The sequence below is a fragment of the Chaetodon auriga genome, chromosome 17 (assembly GCF_051107435.1).
Source record: "Chaetodon auriga isolate fChaAug3 chromosome 17, fChaAug3.hap1, whole genome shotgun sequence".
Classification (NCBI taxonomy): Eukaryota; Metazoa; Chordata; class Actinopteri; order Chaetodontiformes; family Chaetodontidae; genus Chaetodon; species Chaetodon auriga.
The window spans coordinates 12,375,914-12,392,308 of record NC_135090.1 but is presented as its reverse complement, the minus strand read 5'-3'; the positions used below and the strand labels follow the sequence as shown (position 1 = coordinate 12,392,308).

Below are 16,395 nucleotides of genomic sequence, written 5' to 3'. Positions count from 1 at the left end.
ATCAGCTTCAATTCACTGTCAAATAAACCACCAGGCAGCCAACCAAAAGTGTTGTTTTTGAGAACCTAGTGGATGTATTAGGTAGGACTGTACCGAGTAGTTCAAAGCATTATTCAAAGCATTATTTTCAATGTCATACTAAGCAGTATGACATTGAAATACAATTTCTAAATTAACATATAAATGCTGTGCAGCTTTATTTCCGTGTGTTTGTCAGTTATTTCTTCGCATTATTAGAGATGTGCTATAGCCAACAGTTCTTCTTATTATCAGTTTATCTGGTCATTTTTATAATCATGCTGAGTCATTCAGTATATTAAATGCATATCAGAGGCTTCAAGGTTCCCCACTACACTTTGAATATTGGACTTTTATTGACTTCCAAGCTATTTATGACATCACAGATCATGCTTGGAGGCCCGTCTCTTTAAAATGGGATTTTCAGTGAGCACAGAGAAACTTTCCACTTTGAGCAGATGAATGTGAAACCAGCCATAACCAGTCAAACTCTGCACAGTGAAGCTCAGATATCCAACTATAGGAACAAGTGTTAAAAACATATTTTTGATTTGAGGGCAACTTCAAACAACAGTTTAAAGCCCAAATCACTTAAATATTAATAGGCAGATTAATAGATCATTGTCAACTAATGAGTTCATGGTCTAATTGTTTCAGCGCTGGTCTCCATCTTTGCTCATTTTGTCAGCTCACAAATGTTTCTGTGTGAGCCTTGGACCCTTTTTTTTCTGTCCAGAACTCACTTTAAGCCTCTCTAGAATCCAGAGTAAACCCTGTACATGGTATGCGAATTAACAGGCTAAGCCACCGTGCGTACCAACCTGAGTCTTCACAAAGAACCATTCATCCTGGGCTAAATATTTACTTTTTTCTTTTTTTCTCCAGCATACCTCAGTCGCACTGATGTTATAAAAGCTAGCAACACAGTGGTGTGCTGTCAAACAATGTGTGTGTTTTTCAGAGTGATCCTCTTACACACTGCTTTGTCCACATGCCCGTTTTTAATATTTCCGGTGATACCTAAGTGCCCATTTGGTCGTTCTTCTTTCCTCCCTCATTCCGTTCTCAGCCCTGGTCAAACCTTTCATTTCAAAAGGCCTTTAGAGCAGGAGAAAACCTCCCCTCCTTCTCCTCTTTTCTCCTGTCCAAGGTCGAAACGAACCCAGTCCCTTCCTCTATCTCCTCCTCTCTGTCTCTCTCCAAGTGAAGATGCCATATGGTTGTGGGCGCCGAGCTTGTTGGGGTGCCTGGTGGTGGTGGAGGAGGAGGAGGGGGATGGGGAGGCCTTAGGGCTGTATCCTTCCTGTACCGTTTCTTCTTTCTCCTGCTGTTTTTCCTCTCCTCCTCCCCCTAAATTAGGTCAGTATGGGGGATTCGTCGTAATGACCCAGAGCTCATGTTTCCTCCCCAGGTGATTTTTGTTTTTTTTCTGGTCTTACTTGGCCTTCGTCCCTGCGTTTTACTACATTGCCCCCCATTCTCCTCCTTTTTTATTTCTGTGGTTACCTGGCTCTGCTCTTCCTTTGACTAAAATAGGGAAGAAACTGCAGTCAACAGGACAGAGGAGTCTGGAGAATAATGTTTTAATGGATTTTCTTTTTGGACTGTTCAGTGTTACAGCTGCACTGCCAAAATAAGCATTCCAGGAGCACAGCGCAGTGTGGGATGTGATCCTAATCAGAAACACAGTGGAAAACTCAACTATACCACCAGACAAAAATCCAGTCACATCACAAGCCAGTCTTTCTGTTCTGACTGAGCCAAATCACAGTGGAGACAGATGAGTGAGGGGCCTAGCGAGGTTCACTTTAGCAAACGTCATGGCACTGTGAGCTCATCGCATACAGTACATCTCATAATGTAGTCACCTTAACGTTTTAGTCGACAGTTGGCTTAAAGGGACAGCCCCCCCCCCACCAGAATCTTACTTGTATGTTCCTTATCCATCTAGATTGTTTTTAGTTGCTGAGTTGTGGAGATATAGGCTGTAGAGATGTCTGCCTTCTCTTCATTATAACAGAAAGCAGTGGCTCTTTCCAGAAATCATGACCCCGTCACTCGAGATCATCCACAGACTTTGTTGTGAGCAGTTTCATGTAGGAACTGTTTTCTTTCTACCAAACTAAACCCACCAACACCAGTCACTGAACAGAAGGAAGCGTGAGTCTAGTAATCAACGAGAGTCTCGTGCTTGTGACAGCACGGGATGTAAACATTAATTGCGTCCTCCTGTTTGTGCTTTGTTGCTATTGTAAACTCAGCTGTAATTTGATGTTGCCAGTCTCTGCTGGGTGCAGTATTTATGTCAATGTCTCGCACTACAGGGCTCATCCAGATATGAGAGTTTTCAGGGACTCAGACTGGTTTAATAGGCCGCTGGCAGACTGACTGCTCTGCATCTTGAAAGGAGAGACTTTAATTCCTTGAACATGACAACATTCCCTTTCACGGTCTCAGCTGTATGCAGAGTCAGCAAAACTCGGGAGACAGTTTGATTCAGCATTTTTAAAATCCACTTAGGATGCCAAGACCATACTCAAAATTTTGCTAAAACCTCTGCAATGAGAACATAATTTAATCCTCCGTCCACGTGTCCTCCTATCACTGCCCCCACTGTGGTTGATGTGTGCGCATCAACAGTGAGGCTGCTTGAAGTGTAGCCAGGAATGTTGTACAGTACTTGTGCATAATTATTCTGTATGACCTACTGTCTCACTCTCTGTTTTGCAGGTGGCATTGTTGGGGATCGACATCTGTGGTGCGTTTGTGGACCGTATGGGAGAGCGGTTTAAAGGATACCTGGGCACAGGTGAGATATCTAAGCTGTCCACATCCTGAAATCCTTTCAGTTATGCTCTCTGTACACTGAAACTCATTCAGGACCTGTTTATGTTCGTTCTTACACACACTTGAAGGGGATTTTTCTGTTTTTTTCTTCCTCCTGAAAACCTGAAGTGAAAGCAACTTTATGAAACATGCAGATACTTCTAATGTTTTGTTTACTCGTCCATGAAATAGACAGCAAACCTGTACAAACATGTTGTCAGGCTTTATATTCATTATATTGTTCAGTTCATTGGGGTCAAAGGTAAATGTTCATTGTTCCGATTTCTGTTGTCTTGGTTTGAGTCTAAGTAGTTTCCAAAGTGAAAAATGGATGAATGGCAGAAATCAGTATTATTTCCCAAACTGTACTCGGCAGCATTTCTGTGTACTGCTACATGACGGGGGATTGTTTCTGTATTGTCTAATAGACTCTTTTGGCTCATGTCCTTCCATTTTGTCTCTCACTTCCACTTTGTTGTTCCTCTGAGACAAACTAGCAGCACTGCTCTGAAGCCTGCCCCCACCCCCCGACAATGCCCAGTATACACCCTTCACTCTCTATATTTAGGCTCTGAATTGTCTGCCATACTGTAACTCTGTCTATTACACCCCAAAACCACATGTCACCACATTCGTATGACCTCATACTCTGAATCTTGTATCAGATTTCATGCTCTGTGAGTGTGTATGTGTGTCTTATGTCAGTGCCAGCCTTGGTGTGTGCCCGCTGAAGGTGTCACCAGCTGTCTTTGTCAGCCAGACTGGCTCCTGTTCCCAACAAACACACTCCTCCTGCAGTGCAGCTCTGGGATGACTGGACCTGTCACACTGTGCAAAGTCTGCCACCACATACACACACACACTCCTTATCTCGCTTACTGTCTAGAACGGTGCCGTAGCCCGGCTCTGTGTGTAAGCGTGTGTAAGGGACGTGTGTGTTTCAGATTGATGGTAAAAACATCTCCCTGTGCCGCCACTGACTCTGGAATCTCCCTCCCTCCGTCGGACTTGCATCTCTCCTTTCCTGTGCTCTCTCTCCTTCTCCCTGCACCCACCCTCCTCCCACACACACTCAGAGGGGAGGAAGATGAGATCATTGAGACCGAGTGATTGCATTGATCTACAGGACTGACTCATTGCGCAGGGCTGCTGCTATGGCAGTCAATGTGTGCAAAGTCGTGCAAAGTAACTCCCAGATGTGAAGTGGAAATGGAAGTGAAACATACAGACCTCTTTCTTGTTGTGCTGTGTGACAGATGAAATAAAACAATGTGATTGGCCGGCCAGCAGCTGTGGGATTTCCCAGTTTGAATGCCATGTTAAAAAAGATAAAAAACAAAATTAGCCAGTTAGCCCCGTACAAGTGTGTGTGTGTGTTTACATCCTTACTACAGCAGATGACGTTGTGTGCAACAATGCCCCCCCTGTCATTGTATTCTGTTTGAGAGTATTGTCCTTGTTGCCAAGGCAACCAGCTGTTATGGTAACATAATGTACGGAGGCATGTGCACGCACATACACACATCACAGGAAAAGGACAGATGACATCATCATCACTCCCCTCGCTGAAGTTTCAGAATAGGAATGTGGGTAGGAGTGTGTGTGTGTGTGTGTGTGTGTGTGTGTGTGTGTGTGTGTGTGTGTGTGTGTGTGTGTCTCATTGTCTGAATGTCAAAGGGAGGATTTGAGTTTTATGTAACTCAAAGTTTTGTCTGTTTCAACAGGGTTATGGGTTCACTGTAAAACCACTGTGTGTCATTGAGAACAGTTTCCAGCTGTGAATTTGGCGCTAGTGAGCATATGATAGCAGGATGCTGTATGTGGGATTAACTCAAAATAAACCACAGGGCTCATTTCGTGATAATGAAGAAACATATGAGCAAAGCTTTGACTCAATGGTGTGTTTTTAATAGTTTCTGGACAACGATGGAAGACTATGGCACAGAGGAATAAGACATATCAGATTTTGGATACTACAGTTTGGTTTCGGTCTCTTCATGGGATTTATGATTAATAAGAAAAATACAGAATATCACCAGACTCATCTTTTAAAGAAGATCATATATTTATATTGGCACCCCCAGACAGCAGGTCATCAGATAAAAAGCTGTCAGTTACCTGTTTTGTCTGATGTGGAAGCTGAAAACACACTTACAGCTGAGGCATGTGCTGACTCTGTTCCTCATTTCGTGGAGGATTAGAGGAGCCATCTGACACATTTGTGTAGTTGCCAAAATCCTTATAGTTCACTTGGCTGCATTGCGCTGGCCATGCTACTGGAGCAGTTGCGTGTTAGATAAAGTGGAGCTGACATGAAAGCATTTGATGATCTTTTAGCCACGGTCCATTTCTCATTTCCTGTCCTCTCTTTCCACTCGTGTTGTCGGTGCCCTGTTGTTGATGGTGGCATCGCTTGAGCTTTTAAATTGCAGTGGGTTTTTGTCTGTTTCTCTCGCTCACCCACAGACTGCAACTAATGATAAGCATATATCTTTGTATATTTGTGTGGTTTAAAAGTACTCCACTTGGGGGCAGTGTTTATTGTCTTTGGCATTTAAATCTGGTAGAGACTCAGGGTCATGTGTGGCCTCACTTCTGCTGTACTTGATGTAAATACTGCATATTAAGTAGCATTTTTCAGACGTTGGCTCACATCACTAACCCATCTCTCTCTTTCTCCATCTCTTTTTTTTTTCCTCTGTAGTTTTGCCAGCTTTGGTGGACAGGCTGGGCGATGGGAAGGACCATGTCAGGGAGAACAGCCAAGCGCTCATCCTTCGCTGTATGGAGCAGACTGCCTCACCCGCGGTGAGACACACACACACACACACACACACACACACATATAAAAATCTGAATCACAGGATCCCGACCAGACAAGGATGGATTGTGATTGAGATCACTTATCTCTTGCTCAAGATTAAAAATCAGTTGTTGCCTAAAATAGATTCAGGACTGTTGTTGTCTTTCAAGTTCTTTCAGACACTGATGGTGGATGGTTACAACTGCGAAAAACTGTGTTGTATTGTGTGTTTTGTGTCAGTAGGCAGCAACCTATTCAGTTCAAGTGTTATTTCAGTCACTAGGAAGACTGCACAATCAAGAGACAGATTCTCAATAGATACTCTCTATAGCTGAGAGGTACTCCATGTTTTGGGCTCCCTCCACTGGATATCAAAGGCATTACACCGGCTACATCTCCACTTTGTTTTGTGTTAGCTACACTCAACGCACATGCAGACCTCCACAGATTGTACACCTTCTCTGCACCCTGTAATCTGCTCAAACCCCTGATGAGCTGCCTGGAAGAACCCTCCGCTGCTCGTTCCCGCTGACACTCTTTTTCTCCCTCATCTCTCCCCTTTTCTCTCTCCTCCTCCTCCTCCTCCTCCATCCAGTACGTTTGGGAAAGGCTACTTCCTGGTTTTAAACACAAGAACTTCCGCAGTCGAGAAGGAATCTGCCTCTGTCTCAGTGCCACGCTTAGCACGTGAGTAACTTCCCCATCTTCATCTTTATCCCTGCAAGGGTGAAATGTCAAAGGATGTATTGTAAATTGTAAAGCTGTTAAATGGAGGCATATATAGAGGCACCATAGTCCTTACAATAGATTCAAAATGCAAACATACAGTTTATCTAATTGTATTTACTATAAACCAACTCATGGATTTGTTAAGATGATGGTAATTCAGCAATTTTAATCCCATACTGATGCCATACATGTTCAGTATAAGTTCATTACTGTTCTGCACACTGAGAGGTCGATTTTTTTCACATGTGTTTGACTGCTCTCCATGAGAGTGACCTATTTTGTTTGTTCAAGAAATACACACAGTCTCTCTCTCCAGGGTTAATCTTCTTAACTGTTTGTGTGACTCTGTGAAGGTGGCACACGTGCTACGAATGGCACCAGCACTTTTGTCATGTGATGCTTTCGGTCTTCAAGCATTCATGTCCCTGGTTGTCGCTTTCAGGGGGTTTGAAAAGTCTGTTTTCAATTCACTCTGGCCTGAAGCTGTCGGGCTTCATGGAGGACTTGTTCTTTTAAATCAACATGAAAAATAATTGGAATGGGATTGTATCTTCCAGCTATGTTTCAGAGGAAATATGCAGGTCTAGAAACCACAGGAGGTTGAATTGATCACATTTGGGAAAATGAAAGAATAAAGTTTGTGCGTACTAGAAATAAAATTGAAATTGGACTGTTTGCACAAAGCCTTTTCTCACATATTATTAATTCCTCCCATTACATCATGACTTACAAATGGTCCGCATTAATGTGTTTTCTGGGTTGCGTGTCCTGCATTTTGACTTCATTTTAAGTGTATTTTATGCACATTTCTGTTTCCTGCTCATTTCTAAATTAGTTTTTGCTCTTTTCCAGCACTTCTGAGAGGATTTCTACTGTTGTAGAATCCCACCCAGTCAGGGATTGTAGAGACACAGGTTACACACAGCTGCTGTAGTTAACCTGCGTTATGCAAGCTCAGAGTGTCATTAAACAAACATACCTATAGACATAAGACTAAACAGAGGCGTGCTTGTTTCCACCTTGTTTGACAGCAGTTCAGATCTGTGCAGGTTGTAATTTGCTGTATTTTCTACCTCAAGGTTACCACACACGGCCAGTCTGGGTTGTTAGAATTGCAGTGCTAATTTTAGCATCTTTTTGCTAATGGAAAGTGACACTGTTGTGCTAAATACTAAGTTGCTACCTGATAGTAAAGCTAATGATGTTTACTGAGCGTACTCTGGTATCCATTAAGTCTGAGTGGAGTGAGTCAAACATGGCACAGAAATGGTGTTTATATTGTTATGGCAGTGTGTAGTTCACATAGCTCCAGGCTGAGAAATCTCCGTGCGGTGCAGTTTCAGAAAACACAGAAATTACTGTAGAACAAAGAGATGAAAAAGTTATCTTCATCACTTTGACAACACTTATGTCGAATTTAGGGTGGAAAGCTGCAAGTAAATAAACCACGAGCAGTTAGAGAAATTTGATCACACGTGCTGCAGAAAGCAAATACAGAAACGCTGCAGGTTGTGCACAACACAGCAGAAGTTTCTCCCCAATGATAAAAACCACTGAACACCTTGACCCCCTGTCAACAATGCTGGGAATTTATTTAACTCTGTTCATGTTACTTTTAACTTTCTGAGTGTATAATTCTTATTACAGTATTTCTCAATTTCCTTGTGTTTTGTTTCCTTGCAGTGTTGTTACGCTTTTTTGGTGTCTTTTCTAGTATGTGTTCTCAAGTGGTGAAGGTGCATTCATCATTTGCTTGTGTGTTCTCAAATTGTGGTACACTGGCCTCTCTCAGCTACCTTAAATTTATTTCGTTTATAATGAATGAAGTGCAGTTTACATAGTCTTGAGTGCCAAATAAGTTCTATATATCCTGGGGTTCATAAATCCTATTCACAATTCACAGTCTCCCTAAGACTAGAAGCATTTTCTTCATTGCTGAAAATATGATATGAATGTGGACCAGGTTTTTCAATTGACAGCAAGATATTTCACTCTTGCTTTTCATTGTCATGAATAAGTATCATCCCTCTCATTTCCTCGTCTTCTTGTGGCTGTCTTTCAGGTATGGAGCCCAGCCCCTGAGCCTTAGTAAGCTAGTTCCTCATCTCTGCACTCTGACTGGAGACCAGAACCCACAGGTAAGAGACCACTTTTTGCAGTATGATGCATGACCAACATGCCTGTTTATCTACATAGTTGATGTGTGTGAGTATATGTGTGAGTGGGTGGAGATCGTTGTGTCTTCCTTGTATTAAGCCTGTGCTTTAGCTCTCAGCATCCAAAGTGTGTTGGTAGGCATCTTAAGACAGCTCTGTGATTATTACTGTTATTAGTGAGGAGATGGGCTCTGTAGAGTCCCCCGCCCAGCTTTACTGCTGAATCATGAGCACCAGCACCCAACCATTAACCCACACAACGGTGCTAGCTGTGCGTGTGAGAGAGGGATAGAGAGAGGTTCTTTTAGCCTCCTGAAGAGTTGCACCCCAAAGCTGAAATCTGCTTCTACCGTCTACCCAATGATTATCTGCCCACATACTGTCCTGTCCAATCAACATCCTCAACAGGCCCACCCACCCTCAGTTGCAGAGAATCCCTTTAACAGCATCCCATTGCCCAATCACAAGAGTGCTCACAACATGACTAGTAAATCAGATGTCTCCTATTAGGTGGATGAGATGGGCCCTTAAGGGTATTTTTTTTTTAATGTGTTTACGTTAGCATCACTGTAATCCTAGGCAGCAGACAAAGATTGTATGGAATTTTTAAGGAAAGCTAATCATAATCTTTAACAGACACACACCATTTGTACACGGTATAGTTGTGTATGTTTAGCGTGGAAGCCTTTTTTGTGTGTGTGTGTCTGTGTGTGTGTACAGCTTAAATTGGTTAATGTCTGCTGTGTGTAGGTACGCGAGGCCTCCATAACAACCTTGGTGGATGTTTATCGTCACGTTGGAGAGAGGGTCAGAGCAGACCTGGCAAAGAGAGGACTGCCTGCTGCACGGTGAGTTATTTCCATGTGTCAGTTATTGATCAGCTCTGTCATTCTGAGTTATGGTAATATTTCTGTTTGTGTGTGCGTGCGTGTGCGTGTGCACACCCGCTCCACACACCAGGGAGGGATGAGTTGTGTGGGGTGTCCATGGGTCCCGTGGCCTTGGCACTCAGTCTGTCCCAGGCCACACCATGCACCACTCTGCCCTTCACTCATACAGAGGCACTTTCATCCAGAGCACAATGCTGACTGACCGGGGGAGGAGGGTGGGAGGGGGCAGATGGGGTACAAAGGCGTTTGGGTGGAGTAACAGAGTTGGGGAAGCATTGGAGAAAGTGTGTGTGTGTGTGTTCATGACATCTGAAGAGGTCCATTGAGTGGTTTCGTCCTTCTTTGGTCGTCCTGGTTACATGTGCAGGGTTGAGGGTTATTCTAAGCACACAGTGACCCCCCCCCCCCCCCTTTTTTTCTCCTGTGTGCGACAGCAGCCAGTGTTGTGTGCTGACTGCTCAATATGAGCCTTGCGTCTGTGAATGCTGGCGGTGGCCATGTGTCATGTGTTGCGCATATTAAGCCTGTTTGTCTCCAGAGTATACACACTGTCTGTGTGTGTGTGGGATTTATGCAGACGTGGGTGTGTGTCTGCGTTTGGTTACATGTAGAGGTTTGACAGATACAGTGATTCAGTGAATTAGGTCGGCAACCAGTGCTTGTTCTTGTTTTGTAGATGTGAAATTCTTCAAAATATGCATAAAGTTTTGCATGAATTGTGATTAGCGCGAACATGTCATACCTGTTTGTTGCCTTATTTACTGATAATTGTGGAGCACTTGTATGAAGGCTAGCTGGAGGTTGTGTGTGTGTGTGTCTGAGTGTGTCTGTTTTAGTGTGTGGTCACCGGGTGGAATGCAGGGCTGCGGCCAGGATCTTGCTGACCAGATCACATGTCAACTCTGCAGAGCTAGAATCAGGTAATGGAGAGAAAGGAGGTGTAGGCTGAGAATAAAAGGTGGAAAGGTGGAGCTGACCAAGCACTTCTGTATGTCTCACTTGTAATGTCGATTCCCAGTAAGAGTTCTGTCTTTAATTATTATTAAAGGCTGTTATTTACAATCAAATTCATTGCATTAAATAAACCATTGTTGAACTGATATGCCATCAGTGAGCCAATTTAAAGGTGCAGGAGTCACCATCTGTATATCCTGTGAAGGTTGGTCTGTGTACAGGCTGCTGAATTGTACAGCCTCCTGATAAAGATGAAAATATGTAGTTTACAGACTGTCAGTTGAATGATAAGGGATGTGATCACCCCAGAAGTAGCTCGTCCCTAAAGGCATCCCAGTCCAGATCAGGATTGGAAAATAGATTCATTTTCAGGTCAGTTCATCTGTCAGCCACTGTTGGATGAGATCCCTCAACTTATGGTGAACCTGATGACCCCCTTTCAGACCAACAGTCAACAGGGTTGAAATCAGTCTGAATGGGTCAGTGTGAACTATCTGACCTGGCTGTTCAACCCAGCTCATCCCGTCCGACATTCAGTGCAGGTCAGCCACAACCTGGACTTCTTTGTGTGTGTGTGTGTTTGTGTTACAGATGGCAGTTTTATTGATCAGTGTTGTTATTGATAAGGTTAAATAACACCCTAATGTCATTTAATGTAGTGTAAGTGTGTGTATTTCTATCGTCAAGCAATGAAATAGAATGAAAGCACTGTTGTAGGCTCGAGTCTCTGTTCACAGGACCAACAAAGGATTAACCTACTGCTCCTATCAAGAGGAGGTTGAATGAACATTCAGAAGTCCTGCCTCATGCGCACATTTTGTGTTCGGAGGGGAGATGGACTGAAAGGTGTGAGTCGTCTCCACTGGACTCCACCTGACCCTTTTTCAATGACAGCCGATCTGTGTCCACCATAGACTGAGAGCTCAGTGTAGAAGGTGCAGCGGTGAGAAGATGGGATCCTAGAATAATGAAATGTGAAGAGGGAGGTGGGAGTTAAAAATGAGGAATAGGAGGGAGGGAGGGATTGAATGTAGGCAAGTGGGGTGAGACGGAGAGACGTAGAGGGGGGAGGAGCAGCCTTGCTTTCTGTCTGTGCCGCTAGCTGTAAAGCCCCTCCCCCTCTGATGAGTGTGTATGTGTGTGTCTGGGTATGAGAGGGAGGTTATGTAAAGGGTAACTAAATCTCTTTACTGCTTGTCACACAAACTGGCCCACTTGTCTCTGTCTCTCTCTCTCTCTCACACACACACACACAAAGACCCTGCCTGAGATTTAACTCTTTGTACCACTGTGATTTCTCGTGGTGTGTGTGCTTGGCATACAGTACGTATGTGCGACAGTAGGTGGTGCCTTGTCGTATGCCCATAGCATGCTTTGGTCTCTTGCTGTTTGGCTCCTTCTTTCTCTCTCTCTCTCTCTCTCTCTCTCTCTCTCTCTCTCTCTCACACACACACACAGACCCTCCCTCCCTCCTCCTGTCTTCCTCCCTCCCTCCCTTCCTCTCGGAGCCACTGCACCATGTTGGATACAAAGAGCTGAGGGAAGCCGAGGACCGTAGTGTGTCACTAGCATGGGAGCTAAGGCAACGTTGCGCAGCAACGCGGCAACCTTTTAATCAGACCACTGGGAAATACTGAGGCGTATGAGTATTGAAGACTAAAGGCTGAGCTGTTTTGGAACCAAATAGGCATATTAAAATGCTAATGAGGGGAAGGGAAGCACGTGAAAATGCTGCACGGCTGAGGAGCCAGCTGCAACGCTGATCGTCACTTATCTGGAGCTGCTAAGCTGTCTGGTAGTTTTGGACATCAAAAGACAGACAGAGACAGACAGACAGAGGACGGTGTGTATGACTGTTAATTTTGTGTGCTCACATCCATGGGTTACCTTTTGGCAATGAGGCATTAGGGCATGGTACTGGATGGGGGGTCATTGTGCTTTTGTTGGGATATCTTCATACCAGTCATGTGTAACCAGTGTGTATTGAGACGTTTGAGGCTGTTATTTGTGCAAAGATGTCATTTTGGCTTGGCTTGTCTGTGAGGGATATATCTTAGCATTGTTAACATACTGAGAGTCTTACCTGTACATGACATGACTGAGCAGATCTGGCTTGAGATTGAGTGTGTGTGTGTTTGGTGCTCAGCAGGATGTCAGGAGGACTCTTGTCATGTTGCTGGTGCATCATGAGTGTGACTGGCATAATAGACACACCCACCCACCGACAGGCAGACAGACAGACAGACAGACAGGCAGGCAGGCGGGCAGGCTGTCCACATGTTGCTGCTGACAATACTTTCACTTGGAATTCACAGCACCTTGCCTGTCTGTAGGTCAAACGATGTGTGAACACGTCTGTGTGCATTTTCTTTGTCATGATCCCCTCAATGAAGATGAATGAGTACAGTCTTCCTAATTCAGTCTCATTAGGATATACAAATCTGCAGTTATAAGTATTTCATTTTCTTGGTTGTGTATGTCTGTGTTTTGCCCTAATTTTTCTTCTCTTTCTCTCCAGGTTACAGACGTTATTCACTCGTTTTGATGAAGCCTTGAACTCAGGCAACATGGCTCTCAGCCCGAGTCACGGTCAGTACCATCTCTTATTTATTTTGCCACAGTTGTATTGCCCTCTGAGAGTCACCAAGTTTAAGCATGTTGTCAGGATAATTTTACTCTTGTCAAATATTGGGTGTATATTTGAAAAGAATCCATGTGTGACTGCTTGCGTGCGTGCGTGCGTGCTTGTCTGTCTGCTCGTGTGCACGCTGGCGTGCATGCATGCATGTGTGTGTCAGTGGGTGCTTCTGCGTGTCTATATCTGCATGTGCTCTTGTGGTTGTGTTAGTTTGTTGCCATGAGCTCTTGTAAGAGGACCTAACAGGATTAATGGTTTAATCTGTGTGTGTGATGTTGTGTGTGAGTCTGCGTGTGTGAAGCTGTGGGTTTTCTGGCTGAGCCCGACCTGAGCCGAAGGCTGCTGCTGCAGAGTGTGTTGCTGTCCAATAGAAGACTGGGCTGTGGATCTCTGGGGGCCTCAGGCTCTGCCACTGTTGTTGGCCATGGAAAGTCAGAGTTGTATTGATGACACTCCTGACAGCAATGTTTCACTTTGTTGTTTTCACTTCTCGGAATATAAAAGTTGGTAAAGTAGCCCTTTAGGGATTTACTGACACTCATGCAAGAATCTGAACTGTTCAGTTTCCCCTCTTCCATATATGTTGAATTTGTGGACTGGATAGTTATTGAGTGTTGGTGTGAAAAGTGTTTACTGGATATCGATCCACAAAGTGGTCTGTTTTGGTACATGCAAGAGAAGCTGTTCGCTCCTGTTGTCCTGTGTCCAAGAGGATTGGAGGGGGGCTTTGATGTGACTTATCCAGATTCTTTAGGCATCATAAAATTTTATGTTTCCATTACATCCAGCCACTGCGGGCTGCAGTCTTCAGTGCCACAGCTGTCCCCAGCCTAATGTTACCACAATAACGATGATTCCAGTCACAGGGGGTGAATAGATTTTAAATTTGGGGAAAGAGAGCACGGCTGTCGGTCAGAGTTGAGGTTTTAGAATTGGTATCAGGAGAGGAAAAGTTAAATCATTGCTTCCATGTTGTTTTACATAAGTACCATGTCACGTACAGTCTTTGACAGGCTGCAGCATCACTGCACTGATTTATGAGCAGTTAATTCATTCAGTTATGATAAAAAGGACTGTGTGATTCGTGGGATCTCTGTCTAAAGCCGGGGTCCAAGATGAGTTAATTGACTTCTTTGCAGGAGGCTGATCATGCTTGTTGTGTTATTATTGATAATATGGGGCACAGACTCATTTAAGGCATGCATACCAGTGGATAGCATACTTTTAAGAGCTGCTAATGACACTGGGTGAGTTAGAAAATGTACATGAACGCAAATGTATCCCAAACTTTGCTCAAATTGATTCTTAACCGTGAGGCTTTAAGCTGCGTTTGTGTTCTCTGTGAGGTCAGTTAGGCCTGTTGTTAACGTCTAGCAGAGCCTGTCATCGGCTGTTAGTACCTTCAGGCTGCCCTGTCACTGTATCTGTCTGTCTAACAGCAACAGCAGCGGTTGGTGCCCGATCGGCTGTTGCAGTCTTTACTTGGAGAGAGAGACGTGAAGAGGAGCTCAGGGCGCGTGGTGGGTGTAGTTGCCATGATGCAGTCTCTGGTGGCAGCAGAGGGAGGGAGGGAGTGTTACTTTTAACTCCCACCTCTCTAGGGTGTTGGAGCAAAGTTGTGGCTTTGGGTCCAGGATTATGTAGTTGTTATGATCAAATTATAATGTCCTCTTATTTGCTGTTGTGCTGCTGTCTTCCGTCACATGCTTTGCCAGGCATGAAAGCACCACTTGTTATTACATAGATTGAATCATTTTTTGGACTATTTGGTGGGCAGGAGCAAACATTGCAGCAGTCCAGTGAAAAAGTTTAGATACTGGTGTAGATAGTCAACAAAACAAGATGCTGTTGTTATTGTTGTGTTTATCAGGATTGTCCCATCATTCTTTTGTGGAATTAGACCCACAACACACTTGAACCGACACCATCTTCCTTACCTGAGACACTAAAAACTCTACACTTTACCTGCAGGGTGGGCCAACTCGCTCGAAGCAATCACATGCTAATGGAGCTGCTGACCTCGTGGTTGATTGGCTTGATAGTTTCAAAGCTGACAAACCAATCAAAGTATTTGTGTCAGCGCTCTAATTTCTTTAATGTGTCAACCACTGCTTCTGTAGGTAGCCCCTGTAAAAACTCCTCACCGTCTGACCATATGTGTATGTCCAAACTCCAAGTAAATGGAGTGAAAGTGACCACAGGTGCTCACCAGGGTGAACATTGGCTGCATGGCTCATAGTTTGACCTGTGTGCACTTAAGCTTCTCTCCTTTGCGTTTCCCAGCTACTGCGCCTCATCATGCCACAACCGTAAATTGCTGGTGTGTTCCCAGCGATGATGAAAATAATCATTAGTTACAGCTCTTTTCACTTTACTATCAAAGAGGACAAAGACAAGTAAAATCGTCAGATCCTCACAATTGAGAAGCAGGGGGAAGCCAATATTTGTCACTCGTGTGTGAGAAATGATTAATCAATTAGCTAAAAGTTAAAAAGTAATTGACTAATTTCAGTTCCTCGTTCGTGTGTACTCTACAAAACACTAAACTCATTTTACTTCATGTACCAAGCAAATTTGAATATTTCAGTAGAACAAATGAACATTGTTGGAGTCTGATAGTTTCCCACACTTGCAGCAGGTAACACTTGTCAGCCCGAGGCTCACGGAGGCATGAGCAGGTGTTTGTCTCTAAACTACCAAGAATTCAGCCTTTGAGTCCAGGACACAAACTCACACCACCAACTAAAACACATACACACACACACTCACAAATTTGTTCTTACTTGCCCTTGCTCCACATCTCTTTTAGGTCAGCTCTTGGCGTTTGCTCTAAAGGGTTTAAGGCAGCTGTTGCTGAGAAAAAAAGGGAGGGAGGGAGGTAAGCGGGGAGGGCAAAGGACCGAGGGGAGGAAGCTGACAGAGATCTCTCGCAGTAGGCGAGTCACAGCGCGGTGCCTATCACTGCCTCTCCCTGATTCATCATGACAGAGACAGAGAGAGATTGAACAAATGAGAGAGGAAAGGAGATAGAGGAGAAAACAAGGGAGAGAACAGAGGGAGAGGAGCGAACACAGGCAGAGACGACAGGAAGTTTCTATCCCTAACACAGTGTGACCATGACGGTGGGGGATGATGGCAACGGTAAGTGTGTGTGTGTGTGTTTAATCTCATCTGGCCGTGGATGCTGGCACTCAGACAAAGGCTTGTCAGCATATGGTTTTAGCTTGAAATCAGCTTAAACTCGGAGCACTTTCACCCCAAGTGCTCTGGCTTAGATATAGGCTGCATCTGCATGTGTGCGTGTGTGAGGCAAAACTGGGCTGTCCTAAAATGTCTCCCATCGCGTTGTACTGCGTTTGTCTAGAGATACAGTACATATGC

The 16,395-nt window shown here is 44.3% G+C and overlaps 1 protein-coding gene across 6 annotated transcripts in view; it reads left to right on the top strand.

The window, feature by feature from the left end:
* Positions 1 to 16,395, top strand: part of clasp2 (cytoplasmic linker associated protein 2) — a 52,519-nt gene that overhangs the window by 2,952 nt on the left and 33,172 nt on the right. For all 6 annotated transcript variants that reach the window (XM_076755311.1, XM_076755310.1, XM_076755315.1 and 3 more), the window contains exons 2-7: positions 2,749 to 2,827; positions 5,549 to 5,652; positions 6,243 to 6,334; positions 8,439 to 8,514; positions 9,283 to 9,380; positions 12,895 to 12,965. In XM_076755311.1, the coding sequence (XP_076611426.1) occupies positions 2,749 to 2,827; positions 5,549 to 5,652; positions 6,243 to 6,334; positions 8,439 to 8,514; positions 9,283 to 9,380; positions 12,895 to 12,965 (520 nt within the window). The remainder of the gene's footprint in view (positions 1 to 2,748; positions 2,828 to 5,548; positions 5,653 to 6,242; positions 6,335 to 8,438; positions 8,515 to 9,282; positions 9,381 to 12,894; positions 12,966 to 16,395) is intronic.